The 21,345-nt window shown below is 45.6% G+C and overlaps 1 protein-coding gene across 1 annotated transcript in view; it reads left to right on the top strand.

The window, feature by feature from the left end:
* LOC132891951 (potassium voltage-gated channel subfamily H member 7-like) overlaps window positions 1-21,345 on the top strand; it is a 181,207-nt gene that overhangs the window by 58,089 nt on the left and 101,773 nt on the right. Inside the window, exon 3 of the mRNA XM_060930120.1 lies at window positions 17,553-17,708. Coding sequence (XP_060786103.1) covers window positions 17,553-17,708 — 156 coding nt within the window. The remainder of the gene's footprint in view (window positions 1-17,552; window positions 17,709-21,345) is intronic.

Raw genomic sequence — 21,345 nt, 5'->3', positions numbered from 1 at the left:
TTTGTGACAAGCATTTTGGAAATCTTGCCACATTTCTTCCAATCTCAGCAGATACCAGCCTACACTGTCAAAAACAGGGGTACAGTAGGGGTCCATTTCTGTCCCCCAAGGTACAGTCTACACTAATGGGCTCATTATTGGACCTCAAGGTAATTATGTATAACTTTTTAGCAGAGGTGGACAGTAATGAAGTACATTTACTTGAGTACTGCACTTAAGTACACTTTTTGAGTATCTGTACTTTACTTGAGTATTATTTTTTGGGGGGAAACATATGACTTTAACTTCACAACATTTGAAAGACAAACATTGTACTTTTCACTCCACTACATTTCTATCAAGGTCCTCATTACTCATTACTATGAAGCAGATTTGAAAGTGGATGTTTTTTTTTTCTTTTCTAAAATGTGATTAATGTGTTTTCACAGTTGACACTGAGACAGCCTGTCAGTAATCACTAAGGTCACATCACATCCATGGACTGGTATAAAATCAAGTTCAGTTATGCTCCGGTTTCCCCCACAGTCCAAAGACATGCAGGTTAGGTTAACTGGTGACTCTAAATTGACCGTAGGTGTGAATGTGAGTGTGAATGGTTGTCTGTGTCTATGTGTCAGCCCTGTGATGACCTGGTGACTTGTCCAGGGTGTACCCCGCCTTTCGCCCGTAGTCAGCTGGGATAGGCTCCAGCTTGCCTGCGACCCCGTAGAACAGGATAAAGCGGCTAGAGATAATGAGATGAGATGAGATGATCCCTTTGGGAGGGTTCCCTCAGTGAAATTAAGATTCCAGCAGCATCATTACAGATAAACAGAGAAAAGAAATAGAGAAAAACTTCTAGATAAATTAAAATAAATTAAGTATTTACATATACAAATAGAAAAGAATAAGATATGGGGAAGAGAGGAAGGGGGGAGAAGTGGGGTTAGGGTAAGTGTGTGTGGGGGGGGAGCAGGAAAGATATTGCACTTTATATTGCACATTATATTGCACATTGTCCGGTATTGCTTATTGTTAGGCTAGGCTAGGCTACTGCTTCTTCCTGTCCTCTGTCCTCCTGTTACCCCTCCTCCCCCCCCAGAGAGGAGTTGTACAGTCTGATGGCATGAGGGACAAAGGAGTTTTTTAGTCTGTTCGTCCTGCACTTGTGTTAGGACTAGGACTGTTTTGGCCTCTAGAGGCCGCTGTTATTTCCTTTTCATGTCGTGTTTATTTTGGCCTCTAGAGGCCGCCACTGTTCCTGTGTTTTGTGTTTGTGTTAATTGCCTAATTATCTTCACCTGTGTCCTTAATTAGTTTGTCTATTTATACCCCTGAGTTCAGTCCTCTTGTCACGGAGTCTTTGTGCTGTTATGTTTATCTCCAGTTTCCTTTGTACTGTGTTTTTTGATCTTCCTAGCTTTTGTATTTTTGCACTTTGCTTTTCTTTTGGATTATACTCTTTGGTTTTTTTGTTGTCTTTTGTTTTGCCCTGTATATAGTGTATATAGTTTAAATAAACCTTTTGATTCTTTTTCTACTTCCGCCTCACGCCTCTGCATTTGAGTCATCCCCCTGGTGGCCTAGTGGGGGTTTGCTGGATTATCACACCAACGAACCAGGTTCGAATCCCAGCAAAACCCTAACAGAAAGACTCCGTCATGACCGACTCAGCAGAGGCTGCTTCAACTGTCTACCCGGCCAACCTTCAGGGAATTATGGCAGCTTTGACACGCTTCGGAGCGACCATGGACGCTCATGGACGTACGCTCACCAGCCAACGTGAGGCCCTCGCTCGCCACGAGGAACTGCTTCAGCAAATTGGGAAAACCCTGGCACAGCTGACATCTCTGCCTGCATCTCCTGCTCCTGATCCAGTTCCTGCTCCTGATCCAGCTCCCACTCCTGCTCCAGTGCCTCCTGCAATGCTGCCTTCTTCACCTCGCGAACCCAGCCTTCCTGCACCACAGAGGTATGACGGCAAGCACAGTGAGTGCCGAGAGTTCCTTACCCAGTGTCAACTCACCTTTGAGCTTCAGCCTACCACCTACACTACGGATCGCCGCAAGATTGCCTTTGTGATCACCTTATTAGCTGGTAAGGCGCGAGCCTGGGCTACTGCTATCTGGCAAAGACAGGGACCTGAGTGCTTTGATTTCCAGCTGTTTTCTGAAGAGATGCTTCGGGTCTTCGATCAGGCAGACATCAGTACCGACGCAGCCCGAAAGCTCATGTCCATCCGGCAAGGAGGAAGCGTCGCAGATTACGCCATCTCGTTCCGAACACTCGCAGCAGTAAGTGGATGGAACGAGACTGCCCTGGTGTCAGCCTTCCACCATGGTCTGTCTGACCCCATCAAGGACGGTCTGGCCTCTATTGGATGCCCAAGTGACCTCGAAACCCTCATCTCACATGCTATTCGTCTGGACAACAGGATGAGAGAACGCCACCAAGCCTTGAGCCCCCCCAGCCTCCCTACCTCTACCTGGAGACCGTCTACCTCCTTCAGTGACTGTCCAGAACCCATGCAAGTGGGTCGTACTCGCCTCTCCGCATCTGAGAGGGAGCGCAGAAGGAGGGACAAGTGCTGCATCTACTGTGGCAAGCCTGGTCACTTCCGAGCATCATGTCCCGAACTCTTGGGAAAAGGACCGCCCCGTCCAGCCGAGGGAGGGTTGTGACGGGGCCTACCCTCTCTCCCGGACTCCCTGGCCAAGGAATCTACATCCCGGTCTCCATCTCCTGGGGTGAGTCTGTCCACTCTTGTCAAGCTTTGATAGACTCAGGGGCGGCTGGGAACTTTATGGATATTCACTTCGCCCAAAGCATCAATATTCCGACTGCACCTCTTGAAGTCCCACTGTCTGTGTCTGCCCTCGATGGCCAAGCGTTAGGTGATGGAAGAGTCACCCAAGTTACTTCTCCTGTTTTCCTCCAGTCTCAAGGTCACAAGGAAGAAATATCCCTGCACCTGATTCCTTCACCTGAGTTCCCAGTTATTCTAGGCCTTCCTTGGCTTACTCGCCACAACCCTCGCATAGACTGGGTAACAAGCCAGGTTGTGGAATGGGGCCCTGCATGCCATGCCTCTTGTCTGCTCTCTAGCTCTCCTGTGTCTCCTGCCGAGCCCCCTGATCTCACCGAGTTATCTCAAGTTCCCACAGAGTACTGGGATCTCAAGGAGGTATTCAGCAAGAGCAGGGCCGCCGTTCTTCCTCCGCACCGGGCCTACGACTGTGCCATCGACTTGCTCCCTGGGACTACCCCTCCTCGTGGCAGACTGTTTTCACTCTCTCAGCCAGAACGCAAGGCCATGGAGGAATACCTCAAAGATGCCCTGGTCTCTGGGTTTATTCGACCCTCCACTTCACCTGCTGGAGCCGGCTTCTTCTTTGTCGGCAAGAAGGATGGGGGGCTCCGACCATGTATTGATTACAGGGGCCTGAATAAGATCACTGTGCGCAACCGATATCCCCTTCCGCTGATGTCCACAGCTTTCGACCTGCTCCAAGGCGCCACCGTCTTCACCAAGTTGGACCTACGGAACGCATACCACCTCATCCGTATCCGACAGGGAGACGAGTGGAAGACTGCCTTTAACACCCCGTCTGGGCACTACGAATACCAGGTGATGCCCTTCGGACTCACCAACGCACCAGCTGTTTTTCAGGCCCTAATCAACGACGTCTTAAGGGACATGATTAACCTATACGTTTTTGTCTACCTCGACGACATCCTTATCTTTTCCAAGACCGTGCAGGAGCACCGCCACCATGTCCGCCAGGTTCTCCAGAGGCTGCTACAGAACAATCTGTTCGCCAAGGCCCAGAAATGCGAATTTCATGTTCCCGAGGTCTCCTTTCTGGGATTTATTGTACGGACAGGCCAACTCCAAATGGACCCTGCCAAGACCCTGGCCGTCCGGGATTGGCCTACTCCCAAGTCCGTTAAGGAGGTTCAGCGGTTCTTAGGATTCGCTAACTTCTACCGCAAGTTCATCAGGAACTTCAGTTCTGTGGCAGCACCCATGTCTGACCTCACCAAAGGGACAGGTGGATCTTATGGCTGGTCTCCTCAGGCAGAAAAGGCGTTCAAAGACCTCAAGGACCGCTTCTGCACGGCACCCATTCTGGTTCTCCCGGACACCTCCCAACCATTCATCGTGGAGGTGGACGCCTCGGACAGTGGTGTCGGCGCGGTGCTCTCTCAACGTTCGGAAGGAAAGCTGCACCCCTGCGCTTACTTCTCCCACCGCCTGAGTCCTGCTGAGTCCCGGTACGATGTGGGGGATCGAGAACTGCTAGCGGTCAAACTGGCCCTTGAGGAGTGGAGGCACTGGCTGGAGGGAGCACAACATCCATTCCTGGTTTGGACTGACCACAAGAACCTGGAGTACCTCCAGCAAGCCAAGAGACTGAACCCTCGACAGGCTAGGTGGGCCCTGTTTTTCAGTCGGTTTGACTTCACCCTCTCATACCGCCCCGGCTCCAAGAACACCAAACCTGACGCACTGTCCAGACTGTTCTCTGCCACTAACAGGGAGAATGAAGTCGGGCCTATTATCCCTGTGTCCCGGATTGTGGCCCCTGTCCGCTGGGGTATTGAGGAGGCTGTCCGACGAGCCCAACGCCAGGACCCCGGTCCTGGGACGGGGCCACCAGGCCTCTTGTACGTCCCACATCAAGCCCGGGCCAAGGTTCTCCAGTGGGGTCACTCTTCCCCTCTCACCGCCCACCCGGGAGCTCGGAGGACCCTGGACTTCCTGAAAAGACGCTTCTGGTGGCCTAACATGGAGAAGGAAGTAAGGTCATTTGTCCTGTCCTGTGAGGTTTGCACCAGAACCAAGAACCCACGACAGCGTCCCCAGGGTCTCCTGCATCCTCTGACCATTCCCCGGCGTCCCTGGTCCCACGTGGCAGTCGACTTTATCACGGGTCTCCCTGAGTCACAAGGTAACACGGTCATTTTGGTCTTAGTTGACAGATTCTCCAAGGCCTGCCGCTTCATACCACTGTGCAAACTCCCCTCTGCTCTTGAAACTGCGAAACTTTTGTTTAATCATGTCTTCCGAGTCTTTGGTCTTCCACAGGACATCGTCTCAGACCGAGGGCCCCAGTTCTCCTCCCGAGTGTGGCACGGGTTCTGCAAGGTCATCGGAGCCACTGCCAGCCTCTCCTCTGGGTTTCACCCACAGTCCAATGGTCAGACGGAGAGGCTCAACCAGGACCTGGAAACCACCCTGCGAGGCCTGGCTATGGATAACCCGACATCGTGGAGCACCTGGCTGCCATGGGCGGAGTACGCCCACAACACCCTGCAGTCATCGGCCACCAAGCTGTCGCCATTCCAGTGCCAATTCGGGTTCCAGCCACCTCTGTTCCCGGACCAGGAGGAGGACGCGGGGGTGCCCTCGGTCAACCAATATGTGAGACGGTGTCGCAAGACCTGGAGCAAGGTCAGGAAGACCCTCATACAGACCTCCAGAACCAACCAGACTCAGGCCAACCGCCATAGAAGACCTGCACACGCTTTCCGCCCTGGGCAGCGTGTTTGGCTGTCCACTAAGGACCTTCCACTGCGGGTGGAGAACCGCAAGCTTGCTCCTCGCTACATTGGCCCCTTCAAGGTGGTGCGCAGGGTGAACCCTGTCTCCTACCGGCTCCAGTTGCCCCGGACTCTGAGGATCAACCCCACTTTCCATGTTTCCCTGTTACGGCCCGTACTGACATCTACGTATGCCCCTGCCCCTAGGAACCCCCCACCCCCCCGCATCTTCCAGGGGCAGACTGTGTTCACTGTGAATCGCCTGCTTGACTCCCGCCGGGTCCGCGGCGGGTTGCAATATCTGGTGGACTGGGAGGGCTATGGTCCTGAGGAGCGCTGCTGGGTTCCTGCTCGGGATGTCCTTGATAAAGAACTATGTCGGGACTTCCATTCGGCCCATCCGGATCGCCCTGGGAACGTCAGGAGACGCTCCTAGAGGGGGGGGTCCTGTTAGGACTAGGACTGTTTTGGCCTCTAGAGGCCGCTGTTATTTCCTTTTCATGTCGTGTTTATTTTGGCCTCTAGAGGCCGCCACTGTTCCTGTGTTTTGTGTTTGTGTTAATTGCCTAATTATCTTCACCTGTGTCCTTAATTAGTTTGTCTATTTATACCCCTGAGTTCAGTCCTCTTGTCACGGAGTCTTTGTGCTGTTATGTTTATCTCCAGTTTCCTTTGTACTGTGTTTTTTGATCTTCCTAGCTTTTGTATTTTTGCACTTTGCTTTTCTTTTGGATTATACTCTTTGGTTTTTTTGTTGTCTTTTGTTTTGCCCTGTATATAGTGTATATAGTTTAAATAAACCTTTTGATTCTTTTTCTACTTCCGCCTCACGCCTCTGCATTTGAGTCATCCCCCTGGTGGCCTAGTGGGGGTTTGCTGGATTATCACACCAACGAACCAGGTTCGAATCCCAGCAAAACCCTAACAACTTGGGAAGGAGCATTCTGTCACTGAACAGGCTCCTCTGGTTGCTGATGACGGTGTGCAGAGGGTGACTGGCATCATCCATGATGTTCAATAGTTTGTCCATAGACCTCTTCTCTGCCACTGTCACCAGAGAGTTCAGCTTCATGCCGACCACAGAGCCGGCCTGCCTGATCAGTTTGTCCAGCCTGAATGTGTCCTTCTTGGATGTGCTGCCCCACCCCCCCAGCACACCACAGTGTAAAACAGGACACTGGCGACCACAGACTGATAGAACATCCACAGGAGTTTCCTGCAGATGTTAAAGGACCGCAGCCTCCTAAGCAAGTATAGCCTGCTCTGTCCCTTCCTGTATAAGTGATTGGTGTTGCAAGTCCAGTCCAGCTTGCTGTCCAGCCACAGCCCGAGGTACTTGTAGGAATCCACAGCCTCCACCTCAACTCCCTCGATCAGAACTAGTCGTGACCTTGATCTGGACCTCCCAAAGTCAATGACCAGCTCCTTGGTCTTCAAGGTGTTGAGCTGCAGATGGTTCCTGTTGCACCACACAGCAAAGTCCCTCACCAGGCTCCTATACTCCTCCTCTCTGTCATCACTGATACACCCAACAATGGCTGTGTCATCGGCAAACTTCTGAATGTGACACAGCTCCGAGTTGTAGCAGAAGTCCGCGGTGTACAGGGTGAAGAGAAGAGGGGCCAGCACCATGCCCTGGGGTGCTCCAGTGCTGCTAATTACAGTGTCAGACATGATGTCCTTCAGCCTGACGTACTGCGGCCTGTCAGTGAGGTAGCTGGAGATCCAGGTGACCAGGCAGGGGTCCACTCGCATCCTGTTCAGTTTGTCCTGAAGCAGTAGGGGCTGGATGGTGTTGAAGGCACTCGAGAAGTCCAAGAAGAGGATCCTCACTGTGCCATTTCCCTTGTCCAGATGCGAGTGGGCTCAGTGTAGCAGGTAGAGGATGGCGTCTTCCACACCAACACCTGCCCAGTACGCAAACTGCAGACAGTCCTGGGCATGTTGTACCTGGGGTCTAAGGAGGCTGAGGAAGAGCCGCTCCAACATCTTCATCAGATGTGAAGTGAGCGCCACCGGTCGGAAGTCGTTCAACTCACTGGGCTGATTCTTTTTGGGAACTGGAACGATACATGATGTCTTCCAGAGGGTTGGCACTCTCCCCAGCTGCAGGCTGAGGTTGAAGATGCATTGGAGTGGTTCACCCAGTTCAGCAGCGCAGGTCTTCAGTAGTCGTGGACACACCTTGTCCGGGCCTGCTGCTTTCCTGGGGTGAAGCTTCCTCAGTTGACCTCTGACCTGGTCTGCAGTAATGCGTAGAGGAGTCTGTGTTGAGGTGGGGGAGGAGGGGGAGGAGGGGCTGCTGTGATGACTGGGGGGAGGTGTGTTGAGGGAAGAAGGAGAGATGGCTGCAGTGAGGGAGAGGGTGGGGGGGACGTGGGCTGGTTGAACCGATTGAAGAAGTCATTCAACTCATTTACCCTCTCCACTGTCCCCTCAATGACTCTGGTCTTTGTATTGTGGCCTGTGATGGTTTTCACACCTTCCCAGACCTCCCTCATGCTGTTCTCCTTCAGCTTCTGCTCCACCTTTCTCCTGTAGCTGTCCTCAGCTTCCCTCATGCAGCGTTTCACCTCCTGCTGTGCTGCTTTCATCGCCTCCCTATCCCTGCTCCTGAAGGCGGCCTTCTTCCTGTTGAGGACAGCTTTGACTTCCTGTGTTACCCATGGCTTGTTAGTAGGGTAACACCGTACAGTCTTAGTGGGGGAGACCACGTCTGCACAGAAGTTGAGGTAATCTGTCAGACAGTGTGTCAGCCCCTCTATGTCCTCACAGTGTGGGCTAAGCAGTACATCCCAGTCCGTGATGTCATAGCAGTCTCTGAGGGCATCTTCCATTTCAGGGGACCACCTCCTGATGGAGCTAGTTGTTGCAGGCTGCCTTTGAACCAGGGGGGTGTACTTCGGCTGTAGAAGAACCAGGTTGTGGTCAGACTTCTCTAGTGGGGGGAGGGGTGTGACTCTGTATGCATCCCTCACATTAGCATACACCAAGTCAATAGAGATCTTGCAGTCACGTGACCGGAAAGTACACAACCGCCATCTTGTCGGTCAAAAACACAGCTGAATACTGCTGCACTCGTGTACAGAATGGATCAATTTCAACCGACGGACTACACGGCTCATTTTTCTAATGAACAGATAACTAGATATATGTCTAAAATAAACGATCTACAGATTTGTGACCCTTATGGCTTACCGGACGGAGTTTTCACGACCGGATTTTGAACTGCCAGAGGTGTAATACCCAGACGTGTATAATTACCTCATTAACTTTCCCTCGCTGTTCAGTGGTGAAGCACTGCGTGCTTATAAATCTCTGGACAGTTATCTTTACAGAAATTCAGGATTTGTCAGCGACTCAGATGTGGCATCTTGTAAACAAGAATCCTCATTGGATGGGTAAGTCACTTAAGTATTACTACTAGTACTGATACTAGATGCACTGACCAGCCGATTATAGAATAGAATAAGGTAATTCCAGCTGTAATTCCAAATCGTCCGTCTTGTTTACATGGATCTGGCGTTGGAGAGATAGAGGCTTAGCAGTGGAGGTTTGAGTGGCTGTTTTCTGAGCTTAGTCAACAGGCCGGCTCTGCCTGCAGCCTCGCTTTTGCTTCCGCTCCAGGCGCTGCCTCCTTCGCTTTGCTTCCGATAACAATCCACGGAGACCCCGCTGGTCTCACTATCTCGTCCGGAATGTTTTTTTTTTTTCTCGTCCGGAATGTTGTGCATGCGATGGAAATCACTACAAACCGTCATTTTCTGCTGGAAACCAATGTCCAGTAAGTCCATACGGTTGTAGTGGATATTGAAGTCCGGTACAGACGAACAACACGCAAAAATACACACAAAAAACATAAAAAAACGTGCACAGGTAGGGAGAGCTTGTAGCCGCAGCCATTGTAGTAGAATTGTATATAGTAGGGTTTTCCAGAAGAAAAGGTAGAAGTAAAAGCAGAAGTAGAACCAGAAGTAGAAGTAGAAGGCGGAATATGGCGTTTGACCGACAAGATGGCGTCTGTCACAATCTGGATCGGCTGTGACGTCACATGCAAGTGCTCCATTGTCCTGCTGTTCCTTGTTGGACAATCCACAGCCTGGTAAAAAGCAGCCAAAGTAGAGTAGCTATGCAGTTTGGTCAGTCAAATGACTTTCTATGGATTTGCCCACCAAGTTGCCATAGCCTTGTCCACAGCTAACGTTAACACACAGCCAGTTAACTTGGACACTGTTAGTTAGCATGTAAAAATTGAGTTATGCTAACATGAATAATGTTAACTTATTTGAATTCCTTTCAGAAATATGTTTTAGCATAATCTTGCCAAATAAACAATGTAGAAATCTTTATTTTCTAGTAACATTAGCTACCCAATATGATTTTGAGTTTGAAAAGAGTTTGCTAGCATGTCAGGTGGAGCCTCACTGACTAGCTACCGGTAGCTTAATGTTAAACCACCATGATGGCACAGCATGTGTTCATTTTGTGAATTCACATTTCTGTCTTTGGTAACGTTAACATTGTAGCTTTTGTGACCTTGCATAATTACTATAGCTACTACGTATTTTTTTTACCAGTAGCCAAAGAGAAAAACTAGCTAGCATTTTATTGATGATTCTGCTTGGTTGTAAGTTGTGTTTCATTTTGTAACATTCTACCAGGTGTTTATTCTACAGGTTCTACAAGCTAGTCAGTAAATCCAGTTGGTAGCTTCAGAGGCATGAGGTTTTGTAAGTGTTGTGGCAATAATACAACAATGTGTTGACAGAAAATGTACTTTTACTACTTAAGTATTTTTAAAAGCAACTACTTCAGTACTTTAAGTAAAAATTTGACTGTACAACTTTCAATTGTACTGGAGTAACATTTGACCATTGGGATCTGTACTTTGACTTAAGTAATGAAGTTGTTTACTTTGCCCACATCTGCTTTTTAGGGCCAAAAAGGCACACATATGTTCCCAAGCAGTATATAAAGTGTGCAAATAAGTACCTTAGAAGGTACTGCACCAGTGACAAGCCGGTGTACCCGTAAAGGTACAATAATGGACTTTATTTTTTGGGAGCGTAGGCTAATAGATTACTTACTTTCATTTCTTAAGCAAAAACTTTCTTTCACATCATTTAAAATGAATATTTGGAAATGGAGATTTTGCACTTTTTATTATTTATAATATCTTAGAAAGAATATACTTCATATGGCCAAAAGTATGTGGGTACCTGATCATGACCACCATACATGGCTCTTACCTAAACTTACACCACAAAGTTGGACGCACACAATTGTCTTGAATGTGTTTGTATGCTATAGCATTACATTTTCCCTTCAGTAGAAGTAAGGGGCCCAAACCTGTTCCAGCATGACAATGCCCTTGTGCACAGAGCACGTTCCAATAAAGACATGGTTGGCCAACATTGGTCTGGAAGTACTCAAGTGACCTGTACACAGCCCTGACCTCAACCCCACTGAAAACCTATGAAATGAATTGGAACACCAACTGCATGCTAGGCCTCCTCACCCAAAATTGGTGCCCAGCCTCAATAAAGCTCTTGTGGCTGAATAGTCACAAATCCCCAAGCAGCATTTCAAAATCTAGTGGAAAGCCTTCCCAGAAGAGTGAAGGCTGTTATAGGGATCAACTCCATCTTAATGCCATGCCTTTGGAACAGGGTCTTCAGAAAGCTGTTATGGGTATCATGGTCAGGTGTCTATATCGCTGTACTGCCTGGATGATTAATAAAGCTTTCTTAGGCACTGATTGTACCTACATGAGTATCTACACATAGCTAATATGCTCTGACAGCAGCTGGTTATATTTACTCCGACAGCCTGTGTAGTGCTAATGAAGAGCGAGAGGGGTAAGGGAGTTGTGAACACATGTCCAAGAGTCTGCAAGCCTGGACTACTGTAGGCACACAGGATTAGCAACAGCGGGAATCTTTTGATCTTCTTGCTTATTGCACATCAGGTGTTCTCCTGAAGGACACAGACAAGAGCTTGGGGAATGTACTTTAAAGCACTGCCAGATAAGGTGCATGCCAATATCATCTTTTTAAAAATCTGGTTTGATTAATTTATTATATATTTATCTTTTCTTCTTTCTGGACAGTAAGCATGCCCTCACCATAGCCATATCATTTTGACCAGGTTAACTCATCCAACTGCAGAGAGTAAATCCATAACATGGACAGTGGTGCTTGAAAGTTTGTGAACCCTTTAGAATTTTCTATATTTCTGCATAAATATGACCTAAAACATCATCAGATTTTCACACAAGTCCTAAAAGTAGATAAAGAGAACCCAGTAAAACAAATTAGACAAAAATATGATACTTGGTCATTTATTTATTGAGGAAAATGATCCAATATTACATATCTGTGAGTGGCAAAAGTATGTTAACCTCTAGGATTAGCAATTAGTTTGAAGGTGAAATTAGAGTCAGGTGTTTTCAATCAATGGGATGACAATCAGGTGTGAGTGGGCACCCTGTTTTATTTAAAGAACAGGGATCTATCAAAGTCTGATCTTCACAACACATGTTTGTGGAAGTGTATCATGACACAAACAAAGGAGATTTCTGAGGACCTCAGAAAAAGCATTGTTGATGCTCATCAGGCTGGAAAAGGTTACAAAACCATCTCTAAAGAGTTTGGACTCCACCAATCCACAGTCAGACAGATTGTGTACAAATTGAGGAAATTCAAGACCATTGTTACCCTCCCCAGGAGTGGTTGACCAACAAAGATCACTCCAAGAACAAGGCATGTAATAGTTGGCGAGGTCACAAAGGATCCCAGGGTAACTTGTAAGCAACTGAAGGCCATTCTTACATTGGTTAATGTTCATGAGTCTACCATCAGGAGAACACTGAATAACAATGGTGTGCATGGCAGGGTTGCAAGGAGAAAGCCACTGCTCTCCAAAAAGAACATTGCTGCTCATCTGCAGTTTGCTAAAGATCACGTGGACAAGACAGAAGGCTATTGGAAAAATGTTTTGTGGACGGATGAGACCAAAATAGAACTTTTTGATTTAAATGAAATGCGTTATGTTTGGAGAAAGGAAAACACTGCATTCCAGCATAATAACCTTATGCCATCTGTGAAACGTGGTGGTGGTGGTATCATGGTTTGGGCCTGTTTTGCTGCATTTGGGCCAGGACGGCTTGCCATCATTGATGGAACAATGAATTCTGAATTATACCAGTGAATTCTAAAGGAAAATGTCAGGACATCTGTCCATGAACTGAATCTGAAGAGAAGGTGTGTCATGCAGCAAGAGAACGACCCTAATCACAAGTCGTTCTACCAAAGGATGGTTAAAGAAGAATAAAGTTAATGTTTTGGAATGGCCAAGTCAAAGTCCTGACCTTAATCCAATCGAAATGTTGTGGAAGGACCTGAAGCGAGCAGTTCATGTGAGGAAACCCACCAACATCCCAGAGTTGAAGCTGTTCTGTATGGAGGAATGGGCTAAAATTCCTCCAAGCTGGTGTGCAGGACTGATCAACAGTTACTGCAAACGTTTAGTTGCAGTTATTGCTGCACAAGGGGGTCACACCAGATACTGAAAGCAAAGGTTCACATACTTTTGCCACTCACAGATATGTAATATTGGATCATTTTCCTCAATAAATAAATAACCGAGTATAATATTTTTGTCTCATTTGTTTAACTGGGTTCTCTTTATCTACTTTTAGGACTTGTGTGAAAATCTGATGATGTTTTAGGTCATATTTATGCAGAAATATAGAAAATTCTAAAGGGTTCACAAATTTTCAAGCACCACTGTACAATATATTTTTCATGAATAAGCAGACACTGGATGTTTAGTATTAATTAATTTATAGTATGACTTTTTAATACAGTGTCTTGCAAAAGTATTCATCCCCCTTTGTGTTTGTCCTGTTTTGTCATGTTAAAACCTGGAATTAAAATGGATTTTTGGGGGGTTAGCACAATTTGATTTACACAGCATGCCTACCACTTTAAAGGTGAAAATTGTTGTTTTATTGTGACACAAACAATAATTAAGATGAAAAAACAAAAATCTGGAGTGTGCATAGGTATTCACTAGGGCTGCGTACCGGTACTTTGTACCGGTACTGTACCGTGAAAATCGATTCGGTACAGGTCCAAAATACTGGATCATGAAGTACCGGTACTGTACCGATATAAATTTAAACCAAGTATATGCTTATTTTGTGAGTGAAGATGCGTAAATCCTACCACAAAGACGAAAATTTAGCACTGGAAAAGACGTAAAATGCCGCGCTGAAACTTGAAATCAGAGCCATCTTTGATTTGAGATCCTCTCGCCACAGTCTCACGAGACATTGCAAGAGCTTGGCTGATCCAGCGTTCTGATTGGTCAAAAAGACTCAAAAGCAGGTGAGCCATTTTTCCTTTGCTGGCATTGGCGGCCTTTGTTGCTTTGTGTAATTTTGCTGCGTAAGTTAAAGGCCGTGGACTGCGCGGAGTGAATTTGTTTGTCATGCCACGTGGGAAGACCAGTAAGGTCTGGGATCACATAACAAAGCTTTCAGGGGGCCAGAACGCAAGTTGTCTCACTGTGAGACAACTTATGACTTTTTGTCCCAAGTTAACTAAGTGTGAGACTGAGAGGGTGACTGAGAAGTGAGGTAGGAAACCTAGTTATGTTCGGTTTTCTTTGAATAAAGATACTGACAAGTTGTCAACAGTTTATTCATGTTTATGTCATTATTGAAGAAGTTCAGCAGAGCATATGTTAATTTGTCAAACTGTTCAGGTACAGGTACAGGTCCAGACCTGTACCTAAACCTCTGTACCTGTACCTGATGTTACGTTTAGGTATGCAGCCCTAGTATTCACCCCCCTAAAGTAAATACTTTGTTGAGCCACCTTTTGCTGCAATTACAGCTGCAAGTCTCTTGGGGTATGTCTCTATTAGCTTAGTACATCTAGCCACTGGAATTTTTGCCCATTCCTCAAGGCAAAACTGCTCCAACTCCTTCAAGTTAGATGAGTTGCATTGGTGTACAGCAATCTTCAAGTGATATCACAGATTCTCAATTGGACTGAGGTCTGGGTTTTGACTAGGCCATTCCAAGACATTTAAATGTTTCCCTTTAAACCACTCCAGTGTAGCTTTAGCAGTACATTTAGGGTAATTGTCATGCTGGAACGTGAACCTTCATCCCAGTCTCAAACCTCTGGCTGACTCGAACAGGTTTTCTTCCAGAATTGCCCTGTATTTAGTGCCATCCATCTTTCGTTCAGTCCTGACCAGATTTCCTGTCCCAGCAGATGAAAAATATCCCCACAGCATGATGCTGCCACCACCATGATTCACTGTAGGAATGGTGTTCTCAGGGTGTTGGGATTGCGCCACATGTGGCATTTCCCATGATGGCCAAAAAGATCAGTTTTAGTCTCATTTGACTAGAGAATCTTCATCCATGTGTTTGGGGAGTCTGCCACATGCTGTTGGGCAAACTCCAAAAGTCTTTTCTTCAGCAATGAGTTTTTTTCTGGCCACTCTTCCACAAAGCCCCACTCTGTGGAGTGCATGACTTAAAGTGGTCCTATGGACAGATACTCCCATTGCCGCTGTGTATCTTTGCAGCTCCTTCAGTGTTTTCTTTGGTGTCTTTTTTGCATCTCTGATTAACGCCCTCCTTGCCTGGTCTGTGAGTTTTGGTGGGCGGCCTTCTCTTGTCAGGTTTGTAGTGGTGCCATATTCTTCCCATTTTGCTATAATGGATTTGATGGTGCTCCCTGGGATATTCAAAGTTTGGGATATTTTTCATAACCCAACCCTGAGCTATACTGCTCCACAACTTTGTCTCTGACCTGTTTGGAGGCTCCTTGGTTTTCATGTTGCTTGCTTAGTGATGTTGTAGAGTCAGGGTCCTTCCAGAACAGGTTGATTTATACAGACATCATGTGATAGATCATGTGACACTTTGATTGCACGTAAGTGGATCCTAATCAACTAATTATGTGACTTATGAAGTGAATTGGTTGGATCAGGTCTTATTTAGGGGTTTCATATGAAAGGGGGTGAATACCTATGCACACTCCAGATTTCTGGGGTTTTTTTTTTCATCTTAATTATTGTTTGTGTCACAATAAAACAACAATTTGCACCTTTAAAGTGGGAGGCATGTTGTGTAAATCAAATGGTGCTAACTGTCCAAAAATGCATTTTAATTCCAATTTGTAATGCAGCAAAACAGGACAAACACCAAGGGGGATGAATACGTTTGCAAGACACTGTAAGTTCTTATTAAAAATAAGACTAACTTTTGATAATGGGTTAAAATTTCAGGTCTCATTTTGCAAATCAGAGTAAAGACAATGTGACAAGTTCTGTCTTGTTTGAGGCAGCGAAACACAATACAGGCCTCTTGGGCTTTAGATATCTCCTCATCAGCAGTAACAAGCTGGAGGGTATTTTGCTAATGGATTCCCTTGGGTTGCTGGACAAGGGTTGAGTGAATGAACAATAGCTGGATTTGACAAGAAGACAAAAGGAACATTAATGTCAGATGAGAGAGATTTATGGGGCCTATGTTTTTCTTGTGTTTCATTTTCAATAGAGGGTTAAGCCTTTAGCAGTATAATGTAGCTGGGTCAGCTGTGTGCAGATACAGGATCAGGCATAACTCGTCGAAAAGAAAATACAGGGCAGGTCCTCACTTCTGGCGTCTCTGGCCACATTAGTGAATCTATGAACAAGCACACTGACCAATCATCAGTTTAGTTTACATCTGAACAAATATCTATATCTTCATTACGGTTAATATAACTACATTACAGTTACTATTCTACTGGTACAGACAGACACATACACTACCATTCAAAAGTTTGGGGTCACCCAGACAATTTTGTGTTTTCCATGAAAAGTCACACTTTTATTTACCACCATAAGTTGTAAAATGAATAGAAAATATAGTCAAGACATTTTTCTGGCCATTTTGAGCATTTAATCGACCCTACAAATGTGATGCTCCAGAAACTCAATCTGCTCAAAGGAAGGTCAGTTTTATAGCTTCTCTAAAGAGCTAAACTGTTTTCAGCTGTCCTAACATGATTGTACAAGGGTTTTCTAATCATCCATTAGCTCTCTGAGGCAATGAACAAACACATTGTACCATTAGAACACTGGAGTGATAGTTGCTGGAAATGGGCCTCTATACACCTATGTAGATATTGCACCAAAAACCAGACATTTAGTAGAATTTAGCTCGAATAGTCATTTACCACATTAGCAATGTATAGAGTGTATTTCTGATTAGTTTAAAGTGATCTTCATTGAAAAGAACAGTGCTTTTCTTTCAAAAATAAAGAAATTTCAAAGTGACCCCAAACTTTTGAACGGTAGTGTACATGGACACCTAGACAGAATGGCACATGGACAGAAAGGCACACAGAGAGACACATGGGCAGACACATAGATACACATATCATGTCTGGGTTTATTGAGGTTAAGTGCAAACATCCAGTGCTGCGTGTGTGTTTGTGCCTGTGTGTGCGTGTGGGTGATATAGGTTCTGGTTTTAATACTGATAATGTTCTGTTTATTCTGAGAGGCTGGGGACAGGGTAACACTCTGGGAGAAGACACCGAGGAGCCTGATAGCAGATGGCAGAAAAGGAAACACTTCCTGGAACACATTGGTGTTGGTTATGTGATGAAATTTGATGAAATACGTGATGAAATTTGTATAGACACATTAAATATAGAACTCTTTATATAGTAACCATTCATTCAAGGATTTTATAAAGTGTCAGGTGTGGGCTGGATTTATTGTTCCTTAAAGTACTTTGTCTAAATATTGCTCTGTTTATATGCTATGCTATGCTATACCTTTGCTTTTATTTCCCCTACTGTCTAGACCACATATTTCATTAGTGGAGAAATTATAGCAGCAGATGCTGGGTTGTAAGGAACCGTAAATACATTAAGAAGGAATAAGCAGGATGGAGTAAGGTTTGAAATGCAATAGAAGTGTTTACCCCTGTCTTGCTCTTTGACTCTTTCCAGGTTCAGATTTTCTTTGCAATACGCACATCATTCCAGTGAAGAATGAGGAGGGCGTTGTGATGATGTTCATCCTGAATTTTGAGTATGTCCTGGAAGAGGAAAGCAGCGATTCACTGGAAAGGCTCAACCTCACCCCTCCTCCTAAATCTGATTACAGTAAGTCTGATGTCCTGCACCATTTCCCAACTTTAATCAAACTGTATTTTCAACTCCTAATTATTTTGTATGCCCCCACCACTGGGCACAATGTCCAGCTGAGATTCTTGTCAGTGCAATATCTCAAGGACATTTGTAGGACTTATCTTGAATATATCGGATTTACATAGAATATGCACTCGAGAGAAGGGGAATGAAAGTCAGTAGGAGTGAGATGGAGTACATGTGTGGGAAAGAGGGTGAGGACAGTGGAATAGTATGGCTGCAAGGAGTAGAGGTGGTCAAAGCAGATGAGTTCAAATATCTGGGGTCAACTGTACAAAGTAACGGCGAGTGTGGAAGAGAAGTGAAGAAGAGAGTGCAAGCAGGTTGGAATGGATGGAGGAGAGGATCAGGAGTGATTTGTGACAGAAGGTTGCCAGCAAGAGTGAAAGGGAAAGTGTACAAGGCAGTAGTAAGACCAGCTACATTGTATGGTTTGGACACAGTGGCACTGACAAAAAGTCACGAGGCTGAACTGGAGATAGCATTGCTGAAAATGTTGAGATTTTCATTAGGAGTGACAAAGTTGGACAGGATTAGAAATGAGAATATTAGAGGGACAGTACACGTAGGACAACTTGGAGACAAAGTGAGAGAGGCAAGATTGAGATGGTTTGGACACGTACAGAGGAGAGATCCAGGATATATTGGGAAAAGAATGCTGGAGATGGAGTTGCCAGGTAGAAGGAAAAGAGGAAGAGCAAAGATGAGATTTATGGATGTGGGGAGGGAGGACATGAGGACGGTTGGTGCTACATAAAAAGATGCAGAGGAAAGGAGGCGATGGAGGAACATTATCCGCTGTGGCAACCCCTAACGGGAACAGCTGGAAGAAGAAGAAGATGATATAGAATTGTCATTGTAACCAGCAAATGAACTGAGTTGGTTTTGTAATTGATGAAAAGTGTCAAGGTCATAACTAAATCAAATGTCTGAAATAGTTTTTCTTCAGTAGCTTCCTTCCTGTTTTAAGTATTTTTAAGGGTATTTCAGGCATACAAATTAGTAGCAAGAAGGACTTGACTTACTGTACTGGCGTCAAGGCATCCCTGTCAGTCCCATTGGCATTGGGTTGTACGTGTTCAGTTCAATGGTATATGCTTTATTTTGGACCATATATCTGTACAATAGTGCAGTCTATATGATGAAGTGTGTGTCAGACTCAGAAGGTGAGGTTATTGGATTAGAGCACAGAACACAAGGTTAGAACAGCAAGACTGACTCGGTTTTCTATATTTCACTTTAGACTGTGCTACCACTTCCATGCTAACACTTCTTCCATTATTGTGCCGTGTTTTCTTGTGTCCTGGGATGATTAAGATACACCATAATCTTCAGAAGGGCACATTAGCCCCAGAGCATAGGTCCTTTCACTAAGAAGTCCTTCACAGTTGAGTCACGGCCTGGTATTCATGTAGCTGTTGTGATCGGCCCACTGGGTGAGAACTTGCCTGATGGAGCTCACTGAGCTGTTGAAGAACACAGGTTCAGTGTGGCACAGTAACACTGCACAAGGTCAGGGGTGGAATTATATTCATGGGACAGCAGCCTCGAAGAGAGACTTCACAGGAAATTGTGATGGAACCAACACCCTCCATTTCTCACACAGAACAGAAGCAATGGAGATTATTAGCTTAGAACAAGATTAACACAGATGATGTATGCGTATTGTTCCTTCACTCAACATCTTGTATATCACTTTGGCTGACCTTTCCATTGCTCTGGGTGAGCACATGGAATTAAAACCGTGTGTGGGTGCATGTGTGCACACAGGCCATCAAAGTCTGTTTATGGATAATGCAGTTGAAATCTAGTTTCTGTTTCTTTTTGTTTTCAGCAACTTTGCACCTTTGGATAATCAGGATAATCCACTGAGCGGTCTTGTCAGCAGATGCCATATGCTATAATAATAATAATAATAATAATAATAATAATAAATGTGTTACAGAGGATTGGATATTACAACTAGTACCTGATCATGAAAGCAATGAAAGGTTACACTCAGTCGTAAAAGAAGCTTGTCATTATGCGAGAGAACTGGCAATAAACCTAGAGTCAAGTCAAGTCAAGTTTATTTTTATAGCGCTTTTAACAATAGACATTGTTGCAAAGCAGCTTTACAGAATTTTAGTGACTTTAAACATGAGCTAATTTTATCCCTAATCTATCCCCAATGAGCAAGCCGGTGGTGATGGTGGCAAGGAAAAACTCCCTCAGATGACATGAGGAAGAAACCCCGAGACAAACCAGACTCCAAAGGGAACCCATCCTCAATTGGGTGATAACAGATAGCATGATTATAACATTTTAACAGTTTTAACATGAAGTCTTTTTTGTTGAAGTTATAAACTGTTCACTGATGGAAACTTGAGTGCAAAACTGTTCATGACAACCGCAGTCCTAAAGTTAGCAAGTCATATGTAGTCCTCAGCCATAAAAGCATTACTGTAAGTGTCCAGAGCATCTTTCAAGTGTAACTTTCAACTGTCTATATGGGGCCGTCCTCCACAGAAGCGACGTGATGAGACTCCAACCAGACATAGGGCATCAGGATGGATCAGGCAGGTCCGAGGAGCAGAAGAGGTCAGCATCTCGATCTCAGGATTGACATGTAACTCAGAGGGACAGACAGAGTTGGGGGAGGGGAAAGAGAGAGTTAGAGAGAGAGAGAGAGAGAGAGAAAGCACAGGTTGTTAGGTAACCTAAGATAAGCTATAGAAGGCAGTCTTACAAAGCAAGCAAAAACAATAAGAGATCATGTAAAAAAGACTGGACAGCAACATCTAAAAGACTGATAGAGCCAGAAGCCTCTGCATGGACAGTATGTTCTCCGAATCAAAAAAGCTGATGTAGATCATTGAACAACCCATCAGTGGCTGACGAGTTTAGGACTAAAAGCAGAGACTGAGCCCATGTTTACATTAGACCGTATCAGCGGATCATCAGATTAACGTTTTTAAAATGATTAGTGTGCACACAGCAACACCAATACACGATTTGCGTGCACACAACAATACCAATACACGGATACGCTCGGCTCCGCAGGCATCCTGCGCTCCAAATCACTCCGCCCTGAACAGCGAGTGCCCTCTGGAGGGTGCGCACTCCGGCCTTCGCAGCTCACAGAGCGCGCGAGTGAAGCACACTAGCAGTGTTTTCGGGACTGAGCCGCTGTGTGTGTGATCCCAGCACACATCACTTACCACTTGCAAGTGGAAGGATGGCAAGCCTAAAGACAATCACAACTACACAATGGGCAGTATTTGCAGTATTTTCATACTTTTATACTCTTTAATGAAAGGTGATACAAGGCGGAAGTCCACGCCGTTTTTCAGCAGTCGCGTCACATGACCAACGCCAGCGAATCAGGAAGGTGGATGTCACAGTGACGTTGTCCAATGAGACGCCAGCTAGAGCTCAGCACAGCATATCTGCGTATTCTGAATGTTTACACAGCACCGGAGCTGACACGATCTGGATTGAATACGTGGACGCTGGCGGATTCCCGTTTCCCGGCGTTTCCAGGCGGTTTAATGTAAACGGACAGTGCATCCGCGAAGAAAACGAGACAGATACGGTCTAATGTAAACGTAGC

Source organism: Neoarius graeffei, chromosome 9 (genome assembly GCF_027579695.1).
Source record: "Neoarius graeffei isolate fNeoGra1 chromosome 9, fNeoGra1.pri, whole genome shotgun sequence".
In the NCBI taxonomy this organism is placed as follows: domain Eukaryota; kingdom Metazoa; phylum Chordata; class Actinopteri; order Siluriformes; family Ariidae; genus Neoarius; species Neoarius graeffei.
The sequence above is the reverse complement of the archived record's forward strand: the minus strand, read 5'-3'. Positions and strand labels throughout refer to the sequence as shown.